At 35.6% G+C, this 11,278-nt stretch overlaps 2 protein-coding genes across 2 annotated transcripts; one reads left to right on the forward strand and one right to left on the reverse strand.

The window, feature by feature from the left end:
- The first annotated feature begins 2,396 nt into the window (after positions 1 to 2,396).
- Positions 2,397 to 6,179, forward strand: LOC114715314 (uncharacterized). Its single transcript, XM_028900117.1, has 5 exons — positions 2,397 to 2,728; positions 4,036 to 4,166; positions 4,383 to 4,508; positions 4,668 to 4,795; positions 5,659 to 6,179. Exons 1-5 carry the CDS (start codon positions 2,518 to 2,520, stop codon positions 5,813 to 5,815), a joined length of 753 nt encoding a protein of 250 aa, XP_028755950.1. The 5' UTR covers positions 2,397 to 2,517; the 3' UTR covers positions 5,816 to 6,179.
- Positions 6,180 to 6,819: 640 nt separating this feature from the next.
- LOC114715312 (protein CYCLOPS-like) lies at positions 6,820 to 10,994 on the reverse strand. Its single transcript, XM_028900116.1, has 11 exons — positions 10,717 to 10,994; positions 10,286 to 10,332; positions 9,917 to 10,057; positions 9,748 to 9,796; positions 9,611 to 9,663; positions 8,646 to 9,331; positions 8,268 to 8,311; positions 8,107 to 8,152; positions 7,722 to 7,770; positions 7,454 to 7,582; positions 6,820 to 7,319 (listed from the first exon to the last, which is right to left on the reverse strand). Exons 1-11 carry the CDS (start codon positions 10,900 to 10,902, stop codon positions 7,196 to 7,198), a joined length of 1,554 nt encoding a protein of 517 aa, XP_028755949.1. The 5' UTR covers positions 10,903 to 10,994; the 3' UTR covers positions 6,820 to 7,195.
- Between the last annotated feature and the right edge of the window lie 284 nt (positions 10,995 to 11,278).

An 11,278-nucleotide genomic window follows, 5' to 3' on the forward strand; every position in this document is an offset into this window, starting at 1 on the left:
ACAAATAATTGAAAATGTGCTAAAACTTTACTGCTTCAGTGTTTTAATATAAGATCTTGTGTAATTTTTATTTTAATTCTAAATGTAAGATCTCAATTTACTCTGTCTCTCATATTTATTCATTTTTTTTCAAAATAGTTTTTCTAGTAATAATAGTTCTAACTCATAAACTTGATTATTAGGGTTATTTTAGGAAATAAAATATATATATTTATTACAAATAACTAGCTTAACTTATTTTCTTAATTTACTCAAAATTAGTTAATTAACTCATATATTTAGGATCGGAGATAGTATATATTTAAATTTATTTATGCTTAAAATATTTAATAATATTAAAAATTATTAATTCATTATGGTTAAAATATTGTTTAAAAAGTTAGACCAGACGTTGAAGCAAAAAGTCCAATAGCTCATGGTTTTAGTATCACATTATATGAAGTTTTCAATAAAATAATACTATATGATAACAAATAGTCTAAAAAACTATTAAGATTTTTGAAGGGGGTCAATTTTTTATATTTTCATATAATTTTTTTAAATTTTTAAGCATTTTTTCAGTTAGGCTAAAAAACTCTCAGTTTTCTGAAAGCCGTTTTAGTTCTCAATCCAATTCCAGATTCTAGTCGGTGACAGTTCAACTCTAGTCTAATTTGGCTCAACTATGTAAGTGGTTTTGTTTTTGTCCAAACTAAACCATTAACAAGTATAACCGAGGTCGGACTGTCTGGTCCCTTAATTATTGGCGTATATTTGATCCTTTAAATACATTTTATAAAATTAAAGCATCAAAATATAAAAAAAATATGTAAAGTTAAAAGATTAAAATTTTGCCAATTGAAAAACATGCTCATTTAGTTTCCATTAGAAGATTAAAAATACTTCCCCTTCATTTAGTTAAAATGCCTGGTCTTGCTTATGTATGAATAAAAATTTTTTTTAGCTCCATATGATTGATGAAAAGCATGCTTTTTTTTTTAATACACGAGTCAATTCAAATGAAAGACAAGGTCCAAAAAAAAATTCCAATGAAAGAAAAATTTAGGATTTTTTAACCTGAACCCGAACTATTTTTCCAGGTACGCCCATTGTCCTAAAGTAATTTTTGACGTATCCAGTATCTCAAACTAATTAAAACAGTGCGCTCATATCTTAAACTAATAGAAAAGTTAAATTTGACCATTACTTTGCTGATTCAGCCGAAGGTTGACCAAAAATCCTGCATGGCGGACACGTAGGCATTTAATGTGTATTATTTTGACGGGTTAAGGTGCGCCCAGCACCCCAAACTATTTTCCTAGGTGCACCTATTGTCCTAAAGTAATTTTTGATGTATCTAGTATCCCAAACTAATCAAAACAGTGTGCCCATATCCCAATCTAATAGAAAAGTTAAGTTTGACCGTTACTTTGCTGACTTAGCCGAAGGTTGACCGAAAAATCCTACATGACGGACACACAAGCGTCTGATGTGTATTATTTTGACGGGTTAAGGTGTGAACATCACCCCAAACTATTTTTCCAGGTGCGCCCAGTGTCCTGAAGTAATTTTTGTTACATCCAGTGTCCCAAACTAATTAAAACGATGCGTCTATATCCCAAGCTAACAGAAAAATTAAATTTGACCGTTATCTTGCTGACTCAGCTGAAGGTTGACCGAAAAATCCTACATGGCGGACACGCAAGCGTCTAATATGTATTATTTTGACTGAACCTTCCGAGACGAGCTCGGTGGCAATCAGTGTTTTCTCGAGAGGTGACAGCAACGTCGACGGAGTGACCAAGGGACAGTTTACTGTATTCTACGATGACGAAAGCAAATGCAAGTCGGATGAGGAGTTGATAGAAACGGAGACGGAAGTGTGCTATGACAACGATTACGGTTTCAAATCAGAGTGGTGGAAGAAATGGGATAAAATGTTAAAGATAAGGATGAGATTGAATGGGTGGTACATATACCAGGATTTAAGAGGGTGGGTCGATGGTCTTTCTTTTTTGAAAGTTTAAAAACTGGTAGAAGATAAACATTAGAAGAAGAGGAAATAAATTGAATTTTCAGTCAAAATAATACACATCAGATGCCTGTGTGTCCGCTATGTAGGATTTTTCAATCAACCTTCAACTGAGTCAGCAAGGTAATGGTCAAACTTAACTTTTCTATTAGCCTGAGATATAGACACATCATTTTAATTAGTTTGAGACATTGGATGTATCAAAAATTATCTTAGAATACTGGACGTACCTGAAAAAATGGTTAGAGGTGTTAGACGCACCTTAACCTATCGATAAATGAGCAGTAAATATAAGCGACTCTGACTTGATCGAAGGGGGATCGAACTCTTCCCAAAAAAAAAAAATCCATGTCAAACTGTCTTCTTCTCTTTCTTCAGACTGGTAAATATGCTTTGCATATAGCCGCATAGATCAATTGCTCTAACCGCCGCGTGCAAAGCTCCGCTCACCGGATAAATGGTTCCGGTGGCCGGTGGGTCAATAAGTTTTTAGCTTTCTTAAAATCATGGATTCCACCCAGGAGGTCCCGGAATCTGAAGGGCACAAGAAGGAGAATTTCTCTATTGTTACACTGCGGTGGATTGTCGGTCTTCTACTGTCCATCTTATTCTTCTTATCGCTTCCCTTTTTGGTTGGTTTTACAGTTGTGCTGAGCACGAATTTATCAATTTCGAACCCTATTTCCCTGCCTTCTCAGTGTAAGATTGTATCTAGCGGTGAGTTTTTTCTTCCTTCGTTGAAATCTCCGGTAATTTCTAGTCTAGCTTCAATTGTTTTGGAAGTGTATTTTATTATTCTTTTTCTGATAATTAGCGTGAAAATACAGCGAATGTACTGTTCTGCGTGGCCTCGCTCGAGAATTAGAATCTTCTATTGCTGAACCCAGCTCGGAAAAGTAACTTGGGAAGAGCCAAAAACTCAAACCTATGGGCTTGTTCGTTGTTTTTTTTTTTTGGGGCGCTCTTTATCGTGCGGTCTAGCCTTACACGCTACTGGATGTTATTTTCCGTATCTTGACATAGTAATTCCTAATTTTGAATATTTCTACATATTGTATTTCTGCTTAGTGACGGATTGTAGTGCACCCATCTAGACAATTCTAGCTATTCATGCTGCGCTGAATGCTAGTCTATATTGGACCAATGAATTGGCCAGAGAAGAACTTATATTGGACCAGTGAAATACCTTTGGGGCAGCCAAATCAATATACCTGGTTCTGTCTTTGAAGAGAACTCAGAAAGATGCTTGTAGTTAGCTGAAAGACTTCCAAGAGTTTGTAGTAAATGAGATGCTGGTCTCTTCCTTTAAAGGTTTTAAATGCGGAGAATTTGACCTCTCAACCCTCTATGGTCATGCCTCAAGATTTCTATATGGTTAAAATTATTGTTTTAAATATTTTAAGGCAATTGAATAATGGAGAGCTGGAGATGTCCATAGACAAGCCCAGTGAAAAAAAAAAGGGATCTCTGTGGAATCTAAACAAAAGTCCTACCAGAGAAGCACTGCAAAACCTACTCCATGCAATATAGCTAGATCTTAGATAAGGTTTGAATGGGGCAAATTAAAACGTTAAAGGTTATAATATTTGCATTTGTTTGGAATTTTTCTTACAATGGCCGTGTGTTTCAAAAGAAACTTAACTCAGAAAAAATTGGTAGGCCGTCAGATTTATATTTTTTTATTGGTGTGAAAAGTTTTTTATAGTTAAGTCAAAGTTTGGAGGTGTCCTAACTGCAAGGTTGGAGATATGGATCATGAAAACATTTTCACGCAGTGAACATGTTTAGATTATAAGGCTTGTCAAATCCCAACTTTTTTAGAGTGAAGAGTTGTGAAACAAGAATGTTTGTATGAAGCTTCATGCCCTTTACATCTTTTAAAATTGTTTATTTCAAATAATTGGAAGATTGATTTAAGTTAGATTTTTTTCATCCTGACTTTTATTTGATTGAAAGTCAAATGGACTATGATTTGTTCTTTGTAGAATTTATTTTTTCTAGTGCTAAATTGTATTCTTTTACAGGTGTTGACATAAGGTCATCCAAGAGTTGTAATTTTGGTTTACCGAATTATAAAGCAAAGCATATATCCCATCCCTTTCAAAGAAGCAAATTTCGCTGCTATTATGACTATTATTGGGCTTCCATATTCAAGGTATTTTAGCATATCGGTTTAATTACTCCTAGTATTGGCAAATTTTAATCTTTCTTCTTTTTGGTGCCCCCATACTTGTCCCTTCTTCATCAGAGCCATGCACATTTTTCTTTTAATAGTTCAAATTACATTTTTTTCCCTCCATACAGATGTTTGTGTACATGGCAATCCATGTTTTCTTTAGCTCGTTATAATATATTTTCAACTCCTTGTCAGGTAGAATATAAAGATGTCCTTTCAGGTCAGACAATGTATGCATTTGCAGAGGCTCCAAATGAAGCCCTTCCTCTTTATTGCAGGCCCAATTTTGGTGCTGCATGGTTGACCCAATATAAATTCAAGGTTGGGGTCACAACTTATGATCTCAGTCAATATATATTTGTAGACATGGCTTCATTGAATACGTCTAAAATTCTTTATGATGTCATGTATAACGATTATTACTTGTTTAGGCCTTCAGCGCTGGTATTTTAAAGAAATTTTCTCTTCATCCTTGGTTAGATCAATGAGACTTATAACTGCTGGTACACATCTGGCGTCCCCAAAGTGCGATTAGATCAACATGATATTTTCGGTTGCCATGCGGATGAGAAATCGACTATGGACACAATTAGACAATATTTCACTCTGTGAGTACTTATTAACCCTCGACATACTAATTATTAATTGCATTACCTGTTCTCTGGATATCACAGGAGACTAAACATTCTTAACATTGTATCATTCCGTACAAATAAGCGCTGGATTAAAGTTTGTATTTTAATTCAAAGACATCTGTCGATTGTTCAAATAAAAAGCTGAATCAGATTCGTAGGACCAGTGATCTTTTTAGAGAAGAAAATGCATCTAGATTGTTCTGTGCAGCAGGGGGTGTTTGTTATCTCTCAACTTTTCCTTTATCACTCTGTGCTATTGTACTTCTTAACATTTTAATGAAATGGCCTCTAAATGTGTGGCTCAACACATGTTTTGGTGATGGAAAATGAAAAATAGTTAGAACTTCCTAATGTGGATAAAAGTTTCTGATAAAGCATTAGGACAACAACAGTTTTTTCCCTTTTCCCAATTTATAGGGCTGAGGGGGTGGGGTTTGGATTTTGAAATGGATAAGCCATTGGTGGCTTGGTGCTCAAAATGAAGCTTTGTTCGGCCTGCTTCAAATAATGATTTGTTTACCCATGGTTGGTACTTCCTATTAGTTGCAGTTATCTGTGCCTCTTTTCATGTTTACCCCGGATATATTTCTTTCTCATAAATTTTATGATGGTTGTAATTGGGTAGCTTGTACCCAGAGGGATGATATTTCTCATACTCTTCGTTTGACAAGTTCTTACATGGTACTGATTGAAAGAAAAGAAGAGGTGTTTTGGGCTCTATCTCATTCATTAACCTTAACTTTATTGGAAATGTTGTTTGATTGACCTCTGTGAATGTGCTTGAATATAGCATATCATATAATTTTTTTTCCTGATTATTGTGTGTGGATCATCAGGACCATAGAGATGGTGAATTCCTGGAGTACCGGCAAGGCAAGGGTCAAGATTTTGAAGTGGGAAATGATAGCTGGGGTTGTAACTGGGTTTTCAACTTCTTTGATCTCCATAGCCTTGCTTAGGTTCATACAGCGGCTGTTTTCTTCACCGCATTGAGCTTCTGCCACATGTTATCTCCTCCACCTGTCAATGGTGTTCTCATCAAATGTTTTGTGCTTTGGTCGGCTACAAAATCGGAAGAGTCTCGGTCTGATGGATATATTCAGTTTTCAGGATTTCATGAGTTGTGGCACTTGTTTTATTGAAGTGCCATGTCCTTTCATTTAATTACCTTGTATCATTATAGCTGCAGCTGATAGCATTATTGTCGTTTGATAAATTAATGGTGGCTCCATAGACTTATTTGTAATCGATCTGTGTAGAAAGAAGTTTGTATAGTTCAGATGACAGTCTCAGAATTATAAAATTGAATCAAGTCATGGTTCAGTACTAGCTATTAATGAAATATAATGACTGCATTATAAATTCTATCTGAACTGTAATTTTTGCTTGTGTAATGGCTTCCATAACGATCTTAAATCAGTTTACATTCAATCACCTTGCCTTCTTTTTGGCAAGAGTAATCAACCATTGTGGTGATTATCCAATTCCCACTACTTCACGTGGCTTTTAGCACTTCGCAATGAAAATTTAAATGACAAAATTTTGTTTATTACCTTTCTCATCAATTTTTTCAAAAGAAAAACACAATACTTTGGTATTCAAACATGTGTTTTTTTAAAATTTTTTAACCTATTTCTTAATAAATACTAGCTCTAGTTTTTAATACAAGATTTTGTGGATTTTTGCTTTAGTCGTAAATATAAGACTTTAATCCACTTTGTTTTTCATATTTATGTATTTTTTTTTCTAAGATAATCCTTCTAATAATAATAGTTTTAGCTAATGTACTTGATTAGTAAGGATATTTTAGGAAAGATAACACATATTTATTACAAATAACTAACTTAACTTCTTTTCTTAATCTCCTCAAATTAGTCAACAAGTTTTTATAAATAAGACCAGAGGTAGCAGTTTACAGAAACACCTGAAGAATCCTCTTTTTGCCTTAAACTTAAGAGAAACAGGTGTCGAACATGTGTTCAACAATACTCATGGCAAATTCAAAGTTCACCGCTTGAATATCCTAGTTTTCGTCGAAGTGTCATGTCTTTCTGTCAGTGATAATTTTTCTTACATATATGAGGATTTCATGCTAAGATTTGTCAAAAAAATTTTGGAATCGTATTCTAGACCGAGCTTCCAAAATCACAAACATTGATAACTGTTAAGACTTAGCATTTCACTATTACATGGGCATGCCAGTGACATTCAGAGATAAACAAATGTTTTGCGGAGACTCCGGAGGTTCTCAGGTAATCAGGTCGCTAAAACTCTTGACTTCGTGGTGATTGTTTTTCCCCTTTATCACAGCCTGTCTGGGCTACCACATTGTTTCTGAGGAAGGTAAAAGATTAATGGGATTGAAACCAAATATTAAATCTTGCCGGTTTCTGATACAATCCTTTCAATTTCCTCTAAAAGGCGCTCCTTTTCATCTGCTAATTCTTCGTTTTGCTTTTGAAGTTCCTCGATCTGCTTTGTTTGCTCAGAATCCTTCCTGAAAATTCGAAGCACAGTTCTTTAACGTTAGTTCATGATTCTCTGTACTCATAATTGATAATTGATTGCCTCTATGTGATTCTGTAATACCAATGCTTTCTTAGTCATTTAATTGTAATTGACTTATATTACCTGTTCATGAAGGACAGATTAAGTTTAAGGGATCTAACTTCCTTCTCAAGGTTTTCACATCGCTTCAAGACAGCTTGCATATCTGATGGAACTGGTGGCGTCGAATTCCTTTCCTTCGCCTCAGCCATTCTGCATGACAAGGTTATTGGCAAAAGAGCTGAGAAATGCACAGTGATCCTCTTGAAGTAAAGTTTTGATCTTTAATTCTGACATGATTCAACAGTATTATGTGAGAAGAGAGACTGTCTGTATATATAATTTTACATACTTCCTTGATCGCTCCACTCGCCGCTTTTTTGTGGCATCCCCCTTGTCCTCTGCACAATTTGTTTGAACATTTACTTTAGTTTATGTTATGCATCTACAAGCGAATATGACATTTGGAGTATCTAAACCTAATAAGCCTCATGAAAAACTCTTTAATTACAAGATGATGGGATTTTTTGGCTTTTGGTGGGTGGTCCGTCTAGGTTAAGAAACTTTTGATCTTACTGTTATATCTCTAACCACACAAGCAGCACCATGAAAGAGAATCCAAGGTTTTTGAAAGTAAAATCCAAAGTATCAGAATAGTTTAATTAAAGTAATGAGGTTAATCCAAGTCATGGTGTATGCTTAGAAAATGGGAACTGTATTAGGACATTGATCGTTACCTGATACAGCTGATGTTACAGATCCATATCTTTCTAGACTTCTCCTCTGCACAATTAAGATTAGCAACATTATCATAGGAAAAAACTGTTAAAAGCATAAATTTCCGTGATCACTCCTTATTATGGAGCTTAAGTTCCATTGGTCTTAGTTTAGGTTATACCTTCCGATCATCTTTCAGATTATCCATTATCTGTTCTCTGAAACCTGCAAGTTCACAGAAACACAATTGTAGTATAATATTAGATGGACAATGTTTGCAAATGAAAAAAAGAAGGGACATATCTGCTCTTTTTCTGACCTAAATGATAGTTATTATTCAGAAAGAGCGTGGGTTTTCAATAAAATGTTATCGGGTCTGAGTGATTCAATTTCTCTAGGGCATTGAATGCTGAGAAGAAAACATGAAAGTTATTGAGAATGACACAAAAAGTGGCTCCAATGTGAGAAAGCAAAACTATTGTCCCATTTTAATGATGCTAAAGTAAATGAAAAATATTGGGAAATTTCATGCAATTTTGTCATCATATTGTATTTATACCTTTGACTCTATTTTCTGAATTTTTACTCACTCCCACTTGTTTCCATGTGTTTTCACATGGTGTTTGACTTGAGATGCTTGGACCTTCAATTGCATCTAAACCAGATGAAACTACTGGTGCAGCAGCAGAAGATTCACTTTGAGATGGTTCTCGCGAAGCTGTTCCAACACATATTGCGTTTGTCTGATTTGCAAAACTATCCATGTCAAGGTTCATAGATCCTTCAAGCGTTTGTGGAACTCCACGGTCCTTAACTTCACCATTAGATGCTCCTTGGAAATTTATTTGCATCTGATAAATCCAGTTTTCTTGTCCTTCCATAAAAACAGTTTTGGCAAAATCACTTTGAGCACCAAAGATGCCATTGGAGCTATCCTCTGCAGCTTCTTTCTCTATATGATTGCTGAGTCTCTTACGTTCCAATGTACCTTTTAGCATGCTCACACAAGTTGAAACTTTATCTGCATCACCCATTCGTGGTGTATTGAAGGTAGATGAAGATGAGTTTGATGGAGACATGAAGGTAGCCTTCTGGTTTGGAAGCTCGCAAGGAGAAAGGTAACCAAAGCCATTTACATTTGAACCTTCTTGTTTCAATGTTTCAGCAACGCCATCACGAGGGACCAGGTGTATGGGCTCCATACCTTGTGTTGCTTGTGCATTTTGCATTTCAACATACCTTCGCCTACCGGGGGGGGGGGGGGGGGAAGAAATCATATCAATAAAGATACAGAACTTTTTCTTCTTCTTGAACAATAAAATATAATTCCCAATCGTGAGACACAGAGACAGTAACAACAAGTATATCTCATAATATCATGCATGAATTCAGTATGAACGCGAAAAACACAGAAGAAAACAAATTTAGCCTTTAACAGCAAGATGATGAGACTTTCCTTGGCATAATTTGAAAATGCATTTGTGCAAATGATTTTGATGAACAGATGCAAGATGATGAGGATACCTCAATTCCGAGGACCGGCTTCTTGTCATTCGCTGATCACTAAGGAACCAAGCCTGAATTCACAATAGCAGATCAAATAAACATGAAGATTCTAAGTCTTCACAAATGGATGTAGTATTGATATAAACAAAACAAACCTTTGCCAGAAACAAGTTACCAGCTTGCAGCTCTCTATCAGCAGCATCTCTGATGAAAATTGACAGCAGACCCAATTACAAACTACTTTCTAGACCAAAGCAAGCTACAAGAAAGATAATTAAGAAATCGGAATGCAATACTGAGAAAGAAAATATTGCATATAATTACCTGATCGGAGTTTCACTACAATCAAAAGAAGCATCATCGACCATAAGGTTATCTTGTGTATATACTTTTTCATTGCTTTTTTCCTCTGAAATCACACCAACATGTTGTGGATTAGACAAATTGGCTAGGTCAGTGGATATCCTGCAGTTACAAGAGAATCATGATCTATCAGGATTAGACAGAAACCAGGAAGGAAGCTTCAGGAAATGCGAAATCTTCACGAGGAAAATTGACAAACAAATCAAGTATAAATGTGATGAAAGGTAAAGTGTCAGACTATACCATGAGAACAAAAATAAAATGGTCAAATCTCTTATGAAACGCACCCAATTGACATGTTTCTAACGTGTGTTTCAGTGACAGACTCACCTCTGTGATAATCGACTATTATGTCCGATGCTTGTTGAATTGTAAGCCTGATTGAAGAAACAAAGATACATCAAGTGAGTAACTGGATTTGTTCGGGGTAGAAACTTCTTGTGATCAGATCCTTGTCTTGAAAACTAGTGAGAAGATATTCTGAACAAAAATTCCAAGAACTAAATGCTGAAAATCAACTAGCATGCGCAGTTTAAAACACATGAACTTCAAGGATATCTGGGCTACATAGAATAATTTTATCTTGAAAACTAGAGGGTTCTGAATAAAAATCCAAACGCTACTGTTTTAGTCCAAGAATCAAATGCTAGAAGGTCAACTAGCATGTGGGGTTGAATATGTAGAAATCAGAGAAAGAAAACTCAGGAATTCTGAGAACTTGAAAGCAAAAGCTGCGATATGATCTAGAATAATAGGCTTGCCTCTCCATTTGTTAGCCAGCGTTTGAAGAGCTCCTCACTGTCCGTGCGAAAACTTTGAGAAACGGCCTTGAAACCCAACATCTCCATGGTTGGTGCTGGCATTCCAAGAGGACTTTCCATCACTGTCTTCAGAAACAACTCTTCACTTGTGTTCTTATATAGCCCAGAAAACCCCCTTCCTTCCATCTCCTTCTTCCTCTGATTCCGCCTTCCAACTGCTTCAATCTTCTTGAGACCGTCCTAAACTCAAGTTTTTATTAGTACTTTCAGGTTACAGGATAGAATAGTACGCTGAAACCACTGTCATTAACCATACCAAACCCTTTTCCAAAACGAAGGTTTAGACATAAAAGATCACACCTTTATGGTTATATCATCAGCGAAATTCAACCCCACAATGCCATAAGCCTGCACACCTTTGAACTCTGTCAACCTGGCATATGCACCTTTATAATTCTTTCCCAAAAAAGGTACGTAACTTGAGGTTAATCAACTTACTATCCAACTAACCCCGGAGATGAACTATTTTATCCTTGAGAATTTTATAAACTGACTGTGAAAC

Source organism: Neltuma alba, unplaced genomic scaffold, assembly GCF_004799145.2.
Source record: "Neltuma alba isolate B1F8T4 unplaced genomic scaffold, ASM479914v2 tig00011586_pilon, whole genome shotgun sequence".
In the NCBI taxonomy this organism is placed as follows: Eukaryota; Viridiplantae; Streptophyta; class Magnoliopsida; order Fabales; family Fabaceae; genus Neltuma; species Neltuma alba.

Excerpts from the sequence above, each read along its gene's own strand:
- LOC114715312 (XM_028900116.1), bottom strand. The coding sequence starts at position 10,902 with ATGGAAGGAAGGGGGTTTTCTGGGCTATATAAGAACACAAGTGAAGAG. Across the intron at positions 9,664-9,747 it reads GTAACTTGTTTCTGGCAAAG|GCTTGGTTCCTTAGTGATCA; the intron begins GTTTGTTTTGTT and ends TTGTGAATTCAG. Across the intron at positions 7,771-8,106 it reads TGTAACATCAGCTGTATCAG|AGGACAAGGGGGATGCCACA; the intron begins GTAACGATCAAT and ends CAAATTGTGCAG.
- LOC114715314 (XM_028900117.1), top strand. The coding sequence starts at position 2,518 with ATGGATTCCACCCAGGAGGTCCCGGAATCTGAAGGGCACAAGAAGGAG. Across the intron at positions 2,729-4,035 it reads GTGTAAGATTGTATCTAGCG|GTGTTGACATAAGGTCATCC; the intron begins GTGAGTTTTTTC and ends ATTCTTTTACAG. Across the intron at positions 4,796-5,658 it reads ATTAGACAATATTTCACTCT|GACCATAGAGATGGTGAATT; the intron begins GTGAGTACTTAT and ends GTGGATCATCAG.